Consider the following 15,936-nt stretch of genomic DNA (forward strand, 5'->3'; position numbering starts at 1 on the left):
CTGAGGTGAAGTTGGTTTAAATTCAGATTAATTCATAGTATTATAGTGTTATATATGGTATTTTAGTATATCAAAGGATTTTTTTTCCTCTCAACTCCAATGAAGTTGGGAACTGTGTTCAACTTAGTGTAATTTACATACATAATGCATACATAATTGTAATATACATACATATGTTATACTTTGCAAAGTGTAAAAATATCACAATCAAGGTCCAGCAACTTAAAACTCTACTATGACAAGCAAAAGCCATTTATCAACAACGAATGCCTTCTCCAAGTCCACAAAGCACATGTAGACTGGTTGGGCGAACTCCCATGCACCCTTGAGGATCCTGTCACGGTTGTAGAGCTGGTCTCAAATAATTTTGCTATACTACAGTATTAATAATAAAAAAATTGGTCTGGTTCAGAAGATCATTAGCTTTAATTAAAGCTCTAACTGGCCTGTTTCCAGCCAAGTGGTACCTCACATGTACAGTAGGTTAAACATTGCAGATAGAGGGTAAGACAAAATATGTGATGTTCGTTATCGCCAAACTATCAGGAGCAGAACTACATGAATTGAATTCACAAATGACTTTTTCCACATCAGCAGTGTAGATTTACTGTGTATTACTGATCTTGTTTTAATATGAGTTTGCTGTTTGCCATCTGCAGGCTACTCTGTTCGGAAACCTGAGCGGCCAGGAGCTAAGAACCATGGTGTCCACCAGTGAACTGCAAAAGACAAGGGGCACGGTTAGAAGATGGAGCTCTTTAATGTCAAATACGTTGTTCTTTTCATGACGTTGGTAAATGTCTTTAATGTGTGTGAATCCAGTTTCTTCACAAGCTGACAGCAAGAGCTCTCATCAGAGACTACGAAGACGGAAGCTTGGATTCCAACCAAACTGAACATGAGGTGTCATACAAAAGTGCAAACCCTAAGTGCATTGACTTTGGGATGTTGATGTTTATGTAAATGTTTACAAAAACATTATGTGTGTGTTTATGGCTCGTAAGGTGAATTCACCATATGACGGACAATCTAAACCTATGTTAAATAGCTAATGCGTATAGAACCCCAGGTAGAAATATCAAAATTATACATACATATCAAAAATTGGGACCAAAATAGTATACTAAGTGCTACGTATATATAAAATACATGCATACAATCAGAAAACATCATAAATCAAAAATATAGGAAAAGATTTATTTACCTTTGAATGCATCTTGTTATGCCCATATAGCTTAGCCTAGGCTAGCTTCGTATTTCTTGATTATATCCAGCTTTGTTTGCATATGAATCATCTTCTTACTTCTCTCTTTAACATTACTAGCCATCTTGGGACCCATGGATAACCAATTCAAGTTTGAATTTAGCAGTAAAATGTACTATAAATACAGTTTTGTAACCACTCGCGATAGAACAAAGCTTTACCACCATTTTGAAACGAGTGAGGCCGACCAAGAGCAGACCAGCATCTCCCTGAGGAGACGCCAACCAATAGCAGACCAGCATTGTAATGACGCTTTGCATGGCATTGAGGGCAACCTAAATACAAATAAATACAAATACAAATATAAATACAAATAAAAAGATGACCTAAATACCGTAAAGAAGGGATGAAAAAAACGCAGTATTCCACATCGCACCATGAAAAAAAAACGATGGCAAGGGACGCTGTAACCCGTGGGTCCACTGTATATACACACACACAAACAGACACACACACACCACCAAATTATAAGGCGCACCTTCAATGAATGGCCTTTTTTTTTTTTTTTTTTTTTTTTTTTCATAAATAAGGCACACCGAATAAGGCGCAGCTACAGTGGTGGCTGGGGCTGCCTTTGCATTCTGTTATGTATCCATTAGATACATTAGATACCCTATGATACAGATAGGGAATGCCAATTCATTGATCAGATAAGTCACTCAAACTTTATTAATAGAATATAGGCATTCTCACAGCCTAACAACCCTAACAACATAAAACAACAGTTTTATTTTTTTCCTTAGGTAGGCTTATTTCAGTAGATAAGACAAGCACCTTAATTATACTTGCACTAGACTCCAACGATTCACACTATTCTGTTTACACTGAACAAGCACCTTAAGTATACTTCTGTACTGGACTTATGTGTATCTTGTGTATTTTATTTCTCATATTTTATATGTCGACTTGAGGATACTGCTGGAAATGTGAATTTCCCTACGGGGATGAATAAAGTATCTATCTATCTATCTATCTATCTAAATAGGGTGAAAAGTGTTCTATAATTCTTGGTTTTTAATTGTATCTGTGTTCTCAGGGGAAGAAAAACCAGTTGAAGTCCTTCATCATTGACTTAAGCAAAGAGTTCTCTATCCTCTCCCAGTTCACCAGCTTTGTGGCCATTGAAGAAAGGGTTTGTTTTGTTGTCACTGACTACTTCATCCATCCATCACTCCTCTAATATGTCATAACACAAGGTTTGTTTTACCTATCAGGAGCCGGTTCAAGCACAGAAGGGGTTCACGGACATCCCTAAGTTGCTAGCGGAAGAAGATGTAGACGTTCTTCCGTACATCGACTGGACATCTCTCCAGACTGACATAGAAGACGAGGAGGAGAAGGAGGAGGAGGAGGATATGTTTGAATTGGCAGACAATTTTTTTTGTCATGGGTCCAAGAGCGTGAGTACAACTGTCTGCCAATAGTACTTTATTCTAAATGCCTAAGAGGTGTACACATTCACCTAACAATTGTGCAGCAGTACACCATTCAATTATGCTACAGCATCCTCTCTCGTGTTCATTTTACTTGTGCTTCTCTTTATAGGCTGATTTTGTCTGTTGTTTTGTGCAGGTTTTGGATTCAGACTCCAGCGAGCTGTGCCAATACTCTCCCACGGTTTGTCTCTTTGCCCTCAGTTTTTTTCTTTTAGGCACAGTGTTGGGAAAGTTAATTTTCCATGCATATTAGTTATTAGTTCACAAATTTTAAATGAATGAGTTTACGTCCTAGTTTATAATTGAATGTTCTTAAACTAAGTACTTAGTTCCAAAATTTATTTTCCTTTTTTTTATTTATTATTTTTGTAACAATTATTATACTATTTTTATTTTTCTTAAAACAGGTGAGAAGCATTTATACTTTACATATTTGAGACTAAGAATAAGGTGGTAAATATATTTACCATATTTTCCGCACTATAAGGCACATCAGATTATAAGACGCACCTTCAATAAATGGCCTTTTTTTTTCATTTCATATATAAATCACACGGAATAGAAACTACGTTGATGACTGGGATTGCATTATGCATCCATTAGATGGTTTTGCGTTATCATCCACTAGTGCTGCACCAAGGGGAATGTTTTAAAAACAATCAGCAAAGTCATCAAATTTTATTCATAGAATATAAACTTTATTAATACAAAATAAGTGTTCCCACAACTGCTAAAATGAAGAAACAGCTGTACTATATGAAGACTGAGGGAAAATACTTCCTGATTAGTATTACTCTGCATGTTCATGAAGCTCACTCCACTAAATTGAGAAAAAGTAGCAAGACGCTCAGCTTCATAGCTTGTCAGACTTGGCTGACCAGAGCTCACGGACTTGTATCCAACACATTGTAATAACAGAACATTCATATACATCATTTGATATGATCGATATATTAGGCGCACTGTCAGCTTTTGAGAAAATGTAAGGCTTTTAGGTGGGCCTTATGGTGCAGGAAATATGGTACTTAAATGTTTAATTACAGTATTTTAGCAGCCAAAAGACACACTGTATTTAATGGCCCGGTCTCAGTTGCGTTGGCTTGTTTTGTATTTAACACACACACCAGACGCCTAAAACATGTGGTAGCATGCATCCACGCTGCCGTATGTTCTTAACCTCCTAAGGGAAATTTTGACCCAACTCAGGCTTTTAGATGTTTTTGATGTGTGATATCAAAGGAAAACCATACAACAAAGAAAAAAAAAACTACAATACACTATTGCAACTTACCTTTTCGGACTTTATTTTGAAATTACATGAATATACCTCATATGATGTTGCACTATATTATTATCAAATGTAAACTTAAGCAAAGTAGTCAATATATTTTTGAACAGATATAGATCTCAATCCAAATAAGAGGCATAAAATGTTTCTAAAAAAAATCTGAAAATTAAATTTAAAATTAACGAATGAATTATTTTATTTCATGTACAAAATTATTGTGAAAAAATATGTTTTATTCAATCTATTCAATATATTATATCTAAGATAATATCTAAAATTTCAGATATCTTAAATCGCTTATTCTCTATAGTAAAATCGTTTTATTCTTCTACGCCACGCTGTCCAGTAGACATATAGGACACTGATTATTTCCTGTTTAGTTGCATGTATACCAATATTTTTGTATAATCTTCTTCCAAGACATTTATTAAACTGCTTGCTACTTTGCTGTTCAAAGTTGTGTATTGTCTGCTTTAACGCAATTCCAACATGATTTCTATGAACATTCTACAAGCACTAGTAATTCTAGTATTTCATGATAACATTAGGTTAGTTTAGCAATTAGCATGGCTTTCTCCAAATTTTTGTTTACCCCCTACTATATCCTTTTTGACGTCGTTATAAAAATCTTTAATAATATTATCGTAAGATACCTTATCATCCATCTAGATAGAGTTGGGCTTCTCATAGCTGTTTACGTGGGCTGCGGTTAGGGTTGCCAACTGTCCAGTTTCAGCTGAGACGTCCCACATATTGAGCTAAATTGTTTGTCCAATGGGGGACATCAAATATACCATGTATTGACTATCATCTCTTATAAATATAACACTCTGAAGATCCTAGGTCAGCTAAAAAGAGAGTGCCAGAGCAAGTGCCGATCACTCAATCTCAGTCTCACAAATAGCTATGACGCCGCAGACAGCAGCTCCCACAGCCACCCCCAAAAATATGTTTATTATCCCTAGAATAAGCTCATTCACAGAGACTTTCACATAGTGAAAACTACAATATGTTCAGTTTACGCTTGGCCAAAACAAGGACTATTTCATGAACTGTTATTGGTTGAAGTCACTCAGTTATACTGTAGCACTGATTAGGCCCAGGTGTGTAGTTGAATAATGTTTCACTGTTTTGGTTTTTATAGAGTCCCAATCTATCGCCATCCCCAACATTTCCAGAAGTGTGCGGTGAGAGACAGAGCGATTCTTTTTCCGAAAGTGCAATCAAAGGACGTCCCAATTTGAAGAGTAATATGGGGCTATATACAATGGACGTCCATTTTTTCCAGCCTTCTGCTACTGGTAAGTGTGCATTTTTTGCCTAAATTTGTAATACTTTTGACGCTCCTCCACATTCTTCTACAACCAAAGAATCAAATGTAAGCATTTCTGCCCTTCCACCAGATAGCCCAGTTGTTTCTCTTCCACCTCCAATGGGTGCTCCACCACCTGCATCTGTTACGGGTCCTTCTATTATGTTTCCACCTCCTCCTTCCGGCCCATTATTTGTTCCTCCTCCTCCTCCACCTGTTGATCAGCCACTATTTGTTCCTCTTTCATTGCCACTTCCACCATGCAACGTATCATTCGATGGTCCTTCACCTCCCCATCCATCGAATGTGAAGACATCCATCTCATCAGACCCTCCACCTCACATAATGGCCACAATACAGGGTGCTTCATCTGGTTTTGGACTGAAGAGCAATACATTTTCCATTTCCTCTCAAGTTTTGGGTGCTCCTGCACCTGCAGCTAGGGATCCAAATGCAAGCAAACCCCCGATTCTCTGCAGCCCATCATTGACACCACTGAAGCAGTCACTTCACCGTCGACCTGTCCTTGCTGCTACCAGTGAAAGCTCCGTGGAAGCCAAAGAATCGAATGAATTAGAAAATGATGACATGGACTTCATTTCAGTGGAAACTTCCAGACAGAGTCCTGGAAGAGTGTGGGACTCTTCAGCAGTTTCGGCCAATGAAGTCCCAACTCAGTTGTTGGGCAGAATTGGTGGCTCATTTAGTCGCGCTGCATCAGCAGTTGACACTTTTGGTGGGCCGGCACCACCAGAACAACTGACACAAGTTTCTTTATGCCAATCTAGGGAAGATACTTTTGATGCACTAACTAAAATTGGGGTTGCAAAAAAAAAATCTGGAGTCAAGCTACTATTGAAGAAGAAAACAATTGAATTTGAAGCTGAAACTTCTAGCCAGCCTGCTGAATACACCTCCGCAGTGGGTTTTTCATTTGTGGGCCAAGGTGTAAGCAAGCCTGCACTTGACAAGGTGACACCTGAATTCACTTTGGAAAACAGAACTCTCAAGTCTCATTCACTGATGCCAAGACGCCGAGTAGCCTATCAGACCTCCCGGTAAGTTTCTAAACATGCCCTTTTAATTCAGTAATTTAAAAAGTCATTACATTTTTGTTGTGTTTCAGTCTTTTAGTTTTTTTAGTTAGGTGTTAATGTTTTCTTTCTTTTGCACTCTCAGTGCTTTGCGTTTTTTTATTTTTTTCATTTAAAAAAGTTAAAGGTATATTGCGGAGCGCCACACCGTGAAGTTTCATGCCAAACAGACGAGTTAACTGTAAATGTACTGTACATGGAAGGGTACTCTTTGAACTTCAACCTAACCTACTGCAGTACAGATAATTACTTAAATCTTAAAATATCAAACATTACACAGTAACTGTATTGTTATCCCTTCCTGTTTTCATCCCTTAGCTGTAGTCAGGAGACACAGAGGAGTTGCCCTCGGAGTAACAGCCCTCAGACATCAAACAAGAGTGGAGCCTGTAGCTGACCAAACAGCAGAATTTACACTTGAAATTCCAATTCATTACAATAGCTATCTAGATAACAGCTTCCCAGCGCTCTCGTTTGTCCTGACCGTTCTCCTAAGCCGCGGTTCTCGCTCGCGTGCCAATCACTCGGAGAATGCTCCAGTTATTGTCCTCAACTGACTGGCCAGGCAATTCGGCAAACAGCTCACGGGCACTCCTACTAGACATATGATTGGCTCCTACCGCAACATCGACCAATGAGGGCAGCAGTAGATTACAACTGTGGACATCTTTCGTGGCAGCAGTCATAATGCACTCATGAACCAAAGTACCATTTTAAAATGTTTGTATGCTGCTAATTACGCACTCATAAATATGTAAACATGTCTTAAATGTCAGCATTTAACCTTACTAGTTATTGTTGTAAACAAGTTTTTCCGGAGTTGTCCTCTGTACTGTATTTTGAAACACATTTATTTACCGCATGTTAAAAATATAAGCACATGAGTTAAACATCCCTGTTGATATTGTGTGTATGTTAATTTCTGTACATCTTGTATTGCAGGACCAAGTTTGGTAGCGGGAAATTTCCTGGAACCACATCGTTGGATGGCATCGATTACATTATGCAGAATAGGGAATGGCCCAAGATTTTCCAGATGCAACTTTCAGTAAGTCAATAAATTAATATTGCAATAGGCCTTTTGGGCATTTCCTACACCTGCACCATGACTTGAGATCCTATGCAGTACCAACATGTATTAAACTATGCACCGTTGCGATCTTTTGCTATGCAGTATTTGTCACTTTTTGTCATTTTATGTACTCTTGTATCTTTTGTTTACAGTTGTGACCTATTTTGACTTGTCCCTTGTCGTATCAGTTGCTATACAATTGCTATAGGTTGTTAGTTTGCTTTATAATCTCATAGCGGAATAATGGATAGAAGTTTTTAAGTTCAAAGGCATTGTTGACACGCAGCCGGGGTCTTGCAAAATGGCAGTGAATTTCTCCGTTTTACCTTATTTGCTATTCGTGGCCGGGCTTTTTTTTTTTTTTTTCATCAAAACCGAATCTTTCCAAACCTCCGGCCAAAGTGGAGATTTGCCCAAGCCCCCGGCTTCATGGTTGCGTCTAACCAGCTTAAACCTGAGATTTGTGTCATCGCTCTACTCTTTTTTTCCCGCCAAAGATGCAGATACTAGTGATGTCAGAGTTCTTTTTGATTGGACACGTCAGAGTCGAAAGTTCTTTCTGATTGGACTGAATTTGGCATGCTTGTAACTGAATGAAACTACACCGTGCTGGATTCGTATAGACCCAATTTCTTGAAATAAACAAACAACTATGATGAGGTTGAGACTGCGGGTTTAAATAACAAATTACATGTAGACAAGGCCAAAGTTCCCAGTGACTCAATGTCAGTGTTGGGCAAGTTACTTCAAAACTGCAATGCATTATTTACTACCTATTACTGTCATGTCAAAGTAGTTAATTACATAACAATATTACTGTATTTGAAATGTAATGTGTTACACTACTATTGTGTTACTTTTATATTACTCTCATGTCAAGTTCACCTGTTAGACATTTGTGAGAAACCATACACAAAGAAGGAGAGAAGGCATTTTTATTCTTATGGATGAGGAGAACAGAGGAGAACAGCATGAATGGAAGGCTGCTGCATTCTGAAGAGCTCATCCGCACCCTTTTTTTTTTAAATTTGCTTAGGAGGTCCCTAGGTACAAAAGACAATGCTGTCCTAGAGGATTGGGTAGGCATTTGGCAGCAATTTAAACAATTGGTTTACGATGATGAGGAATGCAGTTTTATCACCTTTCTCCCCGGGAACAGGATGCGCACATGGTCACAAAACCCCCATTTGGTCATTACACATTCAGTGGGAGTTTGCCTTAAGCCTAAAGGTTGCATTGGTTGCATTGGATTTGGATTACTACATACAGTTGAACTTCTACTTAAAAAATGATTTTGTTCCGGAAGGAATTTTGTCTTATGAATCACGCTCCTAAACCCCCCTAAACGCTCCTAAAGTTGATCGTATTAATGTGGCAGTTGACAATATGAGTGCAATTCACTTGTTTGTCTTGAAATGGTGCTGGTGTGTTGGTGATGAGTGCAGAGAGAGAGAGAGAGAGACACCTTTTTAGGATGTTTAATGTGTATGGTTTTTTTTTTGTTTGTTTTGTTTTATTTTTTTTTATTTCCAGTGATATATTTTTGGATTATTTTGAGCATGTAAGTGTTCTTAAATTTAGTTTGGGGTCATGCGAAGTGCTTCCTGTGTGATGTCATTGCTTAAATGCCAACAATGTGCTAACAATGCAAATGTAAGATGGCTCAAAGTGATATGTTACATTGTGTTTTTTATGTGAAAATGTACAATGTTAGCCGTAGCTAATGTCAATGTCATGTTTGTTAGTTCTACGGTGTAAATTGTAGGTGGGAGGTATGGATGAAATGAGTAAAGATGAAAAGTGGAAGACCGCTGTAAACATCAATGCAAAAAAACGTAGTGTCTCGTTTGTGAGCAAGCCAGCATATTAATAAATTATGAAAAAAATGCATCACAAACTAACAAAAATGGTAGACATCACGAGTTGTGATAACATATTACATTACAGTCATGTTGGTTTGAGCGCTGGTATCTCGTGTCTCATATGCTAACAATATCGCCTTTCTTATCTTGAATTCTCTCGTTACTAGAGACAGTATTTTTCCGCCAAACGGTTTTGTAAGCTGTATTTTTCATAACAAGAGGCTTCCATAAGCGGAGGCACAATTGTACTATTTTTCCAATGCCATGTCCGGTCTGTATCAGCGTCCAAACGCTCCTCCCTTGACTTGGTGAAACATCTTATATCTGTGTTGTAGGATGGCTACTGGGAGTTGAGCGCAGAACTGGGAAGGTTCGTAAACATTGATCTCGATGTTTTCACCGCGTTCCTTGAAAGTAAAGGCATCCGCTCCCTCGGTGAGAACCACTTCTTCCCTGAAATTTCACTGAGTAAAATGTGATACAATCGTGTTTGTTTTGACATTTCTCATTGCAGTGTTTTAACAGTAGTGTGCATGTTACAACATCCATGCACTGATTGTTGCACATTGTGTTACCATCTATCCAAGTATTATCCTTACCACTCATCATCACAAGCGTGGCCCGCATGCTGTCCTAGCTGTCTTCGAGCAATGGGCGGGGTAACAGCCAGGGGTTGGCAGCCAATCGCAGAGCACACAAAGACGAACGACCTTACATATTCCCAATCACATCTAAGGACAGCATTATATTATACTAGCCTTATTTCCATTCAATAACCCTAACCCTATTCTGTTTTGATGTGTTTCAATGGTCAAAATCAACAAGTCATGGTTTGTTTGTTTTTACTAAATTACTCAAAAGCAGTGTAAAGAGGTAAGCACAAAAATGTATAAAAATAAAATACCATTTCTGTCAATGAATAAGGTTTTTTTTTTTTAATCAAATTTCATCAAATTTGTATTTGATGAAGAAAAATTGTGACTAATCAAGTGATATTTAATATAAGATCTTTGTGATTTTCTCATTTTTTACTTTGTAAGTCTACATTATGGTGTCTCTGTGTCTTTTATTTGTCTCAAAATGCTGTTTTGACATTGTATACCATTGATCCCAAACCACCGGTCCATGAGCTATAGACTGAGGGGAAAAAGTAAAGAAAATAAATAAGACCAGTACCTGAAGTAAGGCATTTTGGAGAACAGTGAATTAAAAAAAGAGAGGTGCTGCAGTGCAGCTCCTGATTAAAAATATGATGGAATTGAATAAACTTTGTTTTTACTTAGTTAATTTCGCTTAATAACCAATGGGTTTCCATTTTTTTTTCTCAAAAATGTTTTTGATTAAACTATAATGGCCAGCGCTGTTTCACAAATCAACTGTGCCTAACAGCAAACTGTGTTTTATTAAGAACATTTTCAGTATTGCTAGTTCAAGAAAATTTTAAGTTTAAATGTGGCATTTCTTGTATCAAACACATAAAGCATTTTATGCATTTATAACGAAAGAACAGCTCACTGACTAAAAAAATATTCTGTACTAGAGGTTTTCAATACTGTAATGCAGACAGCTAGACGGTAAACAGTTGTAAAAAAAAAAACCCTATTACATGTTGATGAATGTTCTCATAAAACACCTGTACAGTTAACGTGTTGAGACGATTCACTTGTTAGATAGAAATCTTCAAGAAGAATTTTAAAGACTTCATCTTTGCTGAGGAAATAGGAACATTTTCTAATCGCATCATACTAGTTGGTGACAAATATTAAAGTGCTTTAGTTGTGAGAGAGTGACTTGAATTGCAAAGTGGTTTCTTTTCTAAAAGCTGTGAGAATCTGCTTATTACTTATTACATACCCTTGTAGTAAATAGCGGTTTGTGTAGCACTTGAAGATTCACGTTAACTGATTTTTTTTTTGTAACCTTATATCTGTCACTGGATACTTAACCTGTCTTTCCAGACTATAAACCGCACCGGTATATCAGCTGCAGCATCAAAAATTGAGCAAAAAAATAAAATACATTTTGTCACTGATAGGCCACACTCCGGCTTCCTCCCACCTTCCAAAAACATGCATAGCAGGTGAATTACACATACTGAATTGTGCTTAGGTGTGATTGGGTTCGTGGATGGTTGTTCGTCTCTGCGTGTCCTGCGATTGGCTGGCAACCAGTTCAGGGTGTCCCCCGCCTACTGCCCTAAGCCAGCTGGGATAGGCACCAGCAAGCCTGTGACCCGTGTGAGGATAAGCAGTTATAGAAAACGGATGGATGGATGGATGGATATTGGTAAAGTTACTAAGTAGGAATTAGCCAGCTCAACACCCTTTTTCAGCCAATTTTCCTCATCGTCCACCAACTTTAGCAAAACCCAGAACATTTTTATTGCATGTTTAGATTCAGTAGTGCATCAATAGTGTATTAAGACTTTAAAAATTAAATTTGATATTTTTTAGTAAAACCGCATGTTTTTGTTTTTTTTGTTTTGTTTTTTTTTTCTGTTTTGCACTTGCGGTGTGGTGTAGGCATTAAGGCCTGTGCTGACATTCTGGGGCTTCTGGCGACTCTTCTGGTCCTGCAGCTGATGCGGTTGGAGAGGCTTCCGGAAGGCAAATTGCTGCGCACACTCTTCTGTCTGGAGGATAGTCCCCTCAGGTGAAGCTCATCAAAAACACAATGCTATATGTTCCCATTGTAGCGGCCTCTGAGCTCAATGAACAAACCATTTGCACATTGTTGCTTCACTTCTTTTGTTTGTCTTGAAATTCAGAACTATAGCCTATAGAACGCATCCAGGAGTAGCACTTCACTTTTCCACCTTTTATAATTTTATAGCCTCATTTCAAATTGTGGTAAGTTCATTTCTAGCCAACAAAAATTACACACAAATTGGGGGGGGGGGGGGCATTATAAATCAGCATAAAGTATAAATGAGTATTTACAGCCTCTGCCCTGAAGCTCAAAAATGAGCACGGTTGCATACTTTTTTCTCCTCATCATCCTAGAGCTGTTTTTACAACTTAATTGCAGTCCACCTGCAGTAAATTCAGTTGATTGGACATGATTTGGAAAGGCACACCTGTCCTATATGAGGTCCCAATGTTGACTGCGCATGTTGGCGTCAAAGAAATTGTTTGTAGACCTGCAAGACAGGGTTGTCTTGTAGCACAAGTCTGGGAAAGGACAAAGCAAAAATTCTGCTGCATTGAAGGCCCCAATGAACAGAGTGGCCTTCATTATTTGGAAATGGAAGACATTTGGAACTACCAGGACTCTCCATAGTGCTGGCTGGCTATCTAAACTGAGCGATCAGGGGAAGGGCCGTTGTCATGGAGGTGACCACTTTGTAGAGAGGGCAGTAGGACAACCACCTCTGTAGCAATCCATCAATCAGGCCTGTAGGGTAGCATGGCCAGACAAAAGCTACTCCTTTGTAAAAAAAAAAAAAAAAAAAAAATTGGAAGCCCATTTAAAATTTGCCAAAGGGCACCTCAATGACTCTCAGACCATGTCATCGCATCCCACTCTAGACGCATGAAAGAAGAAGACTCTTTGTGAAGACTCATGGAATGTCACCGGCTAGTAGATTCAAATGATCGAAATCCTTCCAAGCTTTTTTTTAAATCACACTCCTCGCCTCTGTATTCACCGGCGAACACCAATATCACCTATTTTCATTTTAATTAATCGTGGCAGCCACCATTAAAATTCCTTTAATCGTGCAGCCTTACATTGTCATAAATGGGGTATTGTGTGTAGAATTTGGAGGTAAAAGATTAATGTAGTATGGTATGGGGTTGTAAGATGACAAAATGTGGAAAAAGTGAAGCACTGTGCATACTTTCCGGATACACTCTGCATGCGTCCATTAGACATTCCGAATGGCAAATATAAAATGCATATCAAATATGAGTTCATGATTAACAAGAAACTAATGGTGGCCCTCAGCTTGCTTGAGCCTTGATAATATGTACAAAGATATGTACAAAATGTACACAAATTAAATTGATTAAATCAATCATACAAAAATGGAATCTCAAGAGCGGCCAGAGACGGTGCCAAAAAAACAAGCCAAACAAAGCACGCACCAATGAATGAACCGTTAAACTGCAGTAAATCGGTTTCAAAACATCATTATTTCGTGTGCGGGTCATGAGTCACGGTACCAGTTGAGCCACAGATTGATAGGGGTCCGCGGACAGGAAGTTGGTGTCCACTGCTTTAGGGAGCTGAATGATTCGCTTCAATGATTCATATCTGGAGTAACATCTTTGTCTTTAAATTCTTTTCATGAAACATAGTCACATTTATCCTCAAAGATGATAACTGCTTGACTATTTAGCTTAGCAGTCAAAAAACATGACTGGATGATGCGTTTTTTTGTCTTGTTTTGGGAGGCGTGTCCGGCGGCACCTGTAGTGAATGATCAGTGTTGATCATACATCCATTTGTTTTTTGTTTTTGTTGTTTGGCACAAAGCAGGCCAGCACACTGGCAGGATGTGAAGAAGGCTGTGGACTGGGTCTGCTTGGCGGACCGCCAGTACCCCTGCATATGCAGCCGCCTGGAGTTCGGGTTCACATGGGAGACGGCCACCCGCCAACTGCTGGGCTATGACGGTCCCCCCACCTTCTCGCCTCTCGCAGGCCTGAAGCTGAGGAGGAACATGTCTGCTGCACGTTCCCCTGTGCTGGTGCGTTGATTATCACATATGGAAATACTGTATTTCAGTAATCTGTTCTCATGCGCTCACAAAAGATTATGCCTGTATTTAATCAGAGAGAAATATTCATAGTCTATTTCAAAACAGCAAAATACAGTGGACCCCGGTTTACGATGTCCCTGCCTTATCTGTCTTTCATCTTATGACGTGGACCGCGACTTTTTTTTTTTTGTCTTCTCTTTACACCATTTTTTTCACCTTACCACATCAAAAACAACAACTTCTCTTCTTGAACGTGGCGGTTGGAATGTGTGCTTGTATGCCAGGGGCACTGCTCTCAAACGTCACTACGTGCGTCACTGCTTATGTCACTACAATGCTGGTCTGCTATTGGTCGGCGTCATGACTACCTAAGATACTGGTCTGCTATTGGTCGGCATCACGGAGTAACTAAGATGCTGGTCTGCTATCGGTCGGCTTCACTCGTTTCAAAATGGCAGAATGGTAAAGCTTTGTTCTATAGCAAGTGGTTACAAAACTGTATTTATAGTGCATTTTACTGCTTAATTCAAAGTTGAAAGGGTTAGCCATGGGTCCCAAGAATGCTAGTGATGTTAAAGAGAGAAGTGAGAAAATGATTAGTATTGAAACCAAGCTGGAGATAACCAAGAAATACGAAGAAGGCTAGGCTAGGATAGCCTAGGCAAGGCTAACCTCACAAGGGGGTACACTATGGCCATAACAAGCTCGTCACATCACTCAAAGGTAAATACATATTTTATATATGTATTCCTGATGTTATTTAATTGGGGTTAATATATAAGTAGCACCTACTATATTATTTTGTTACCAATTCTTAATTTGTATCTACAATTTTGATGTTTTTAGCTGGGGTTTTAGCTAATTAACATAGGTTTGGATTGCCCGCCATACGGCGAATTTGCGTTACGATTTCAACCGCAGAACGGATTAATCTCGCAAACCGGGGGCCCACTGTACTCATCCAAAAGGCTAATAATTTTCATATAGCATTTTTTTCTTTTTACGATTATTATCTAGCAGGTTGTTTCACAGGTGAGATATGACATATATGTTTGCTTGTAACTTCCTTTGTCTTAACACAAAATGGTATGAAAATGTATTGGTTTTGAATGCATCTTTATGTTGAATTTATTGATTATAAATTCAAAGTACATATGACATGCTACTTGTGGGGTTTTTTTTAATGAATGGATAGATGACCCACTTAATATTGTAGTAGTGTTGAATTTATTGATTGTAAATTCAAAGTATACAATTTACAGATTAGTGTGAATTATCGGGGTGTCAATATAGGGTTAATGCTAATTTCATACCAGTTACATTTTCCTGCTTTTTTACCTGCATTTTTTACCCTGCTTTGATTGATTTGTTTGCATATTGGTTACATTATTTCAAATGACTTTTTTTCTTCACACATAGTAATTAGGACCAATTCACAACAATGTTTAATAATAATTGAGAAAATCACCTCATGGTTGCTAACCAACCCATACTGTTCATCTGACCTCTTTGCTGCAACGACAATAAACATGGACAAAAGACAAGCCTTTTCTTTTTGTCTCGATTTTTATTTATCATTATTAAGTTTTTATAAATATATTTGCTAATCGTTTTTAACTCTCAGTGCCGTGGATGAGCATTTTCGTCAAGTAAAATCCTTTAGCTACTACAACTATATGTTTTTTTTTTTTTTGTATGAATGGATAGATGGCACTCGTGCCCTACTTTTAATACTTTTAGTACTGTAGTAGTGTAGTGTAGTAGAATATAATGTATGTAAACAGTTATTTTGTCACCTAAAACACATTTTCATTGTTTTTGTTCATGTTTTCAACAAAGGGATGGACTGTTGAGATGTTTCAGATGCCACTAAACCCAAAAATATTCGTGTCAAAGTCACTGTTGT

The 15,936-nt window shown here is 38.2% G+C and overlaps 1 protein-coding gene across 4 annotated transcripts in view; it reads left to right on the plus strand.

The window, feature by feature from the left end:
* LOC148424143 (protein mono-ADP-ribosyltransferase PARP4-like) overlaps positions 1–15,574 on the plus strand; it is a 53,384-nt gene extending 37,810 nt beyond the window's left edge. For all 4 annotated transcript variants that reach the window (XM_088415914.1, XM_088415915.1, XM_088415916.1 and 1 more), the window contains 11 exons: positions 660–740; positions 823–903; positions 2,301–2,396; positions 2,479–2,664; positions 2,837–2,881; positions 5,133–5,289; positions 5,392–6,358; positions 7,337–7,442; positions 9,664–9,763; positions 11,851–11,980; positions 13,808–15,574. In XM_088415914.1, coding sequence (XP_088272040.1) covers positions 660–740; positions 823–903; positions 2,301–2,396; positions 2,479–2,664; positions 2,837–2,881; positions 5,133–5,289; positions 5,392–6,358; positions 7,337–7,442; positions 9,664–9,763; positions 11,851–11,980; positions 13,808–14,027 — 2,169 coding nt within the window. In that variant the 3' untranslated portion in view covers positions 14,028–15,574. The remainder of the gene's footprint in view (positions 1–659; positions 741–822; positions 904–2,300; positions 2,397–2,478; positions 2,665–2,836; positions 2,882–5,132; positions 5,290–5,391; positions 6,359–7,336; positions 7,443–9,663; positions 9,764–11,850; positions 11,981–13,807) is intronic.
* The last annotated feature ends 362 nt before the right edge of the window (positions 15,575–15,936 follow it).

Source organism: Hippichthys cyanospilos, chromosome 5 (assembly GCF_059441005.1).
Source record: "Hippichthys cyanospilos isolate Australia breed blue-spotted pipefish chromosome 5, RoL_Hcya_1.0, whole genome shotgun sequence".
Classification (NCBI taxonomy): domain Eukaryota; kingdom Metazoa; phylum Chordata; class Actinopteri; order Syngnathiformes; family Syngnathidae; genus Hippichthys; species Hippichthys cyanospilos.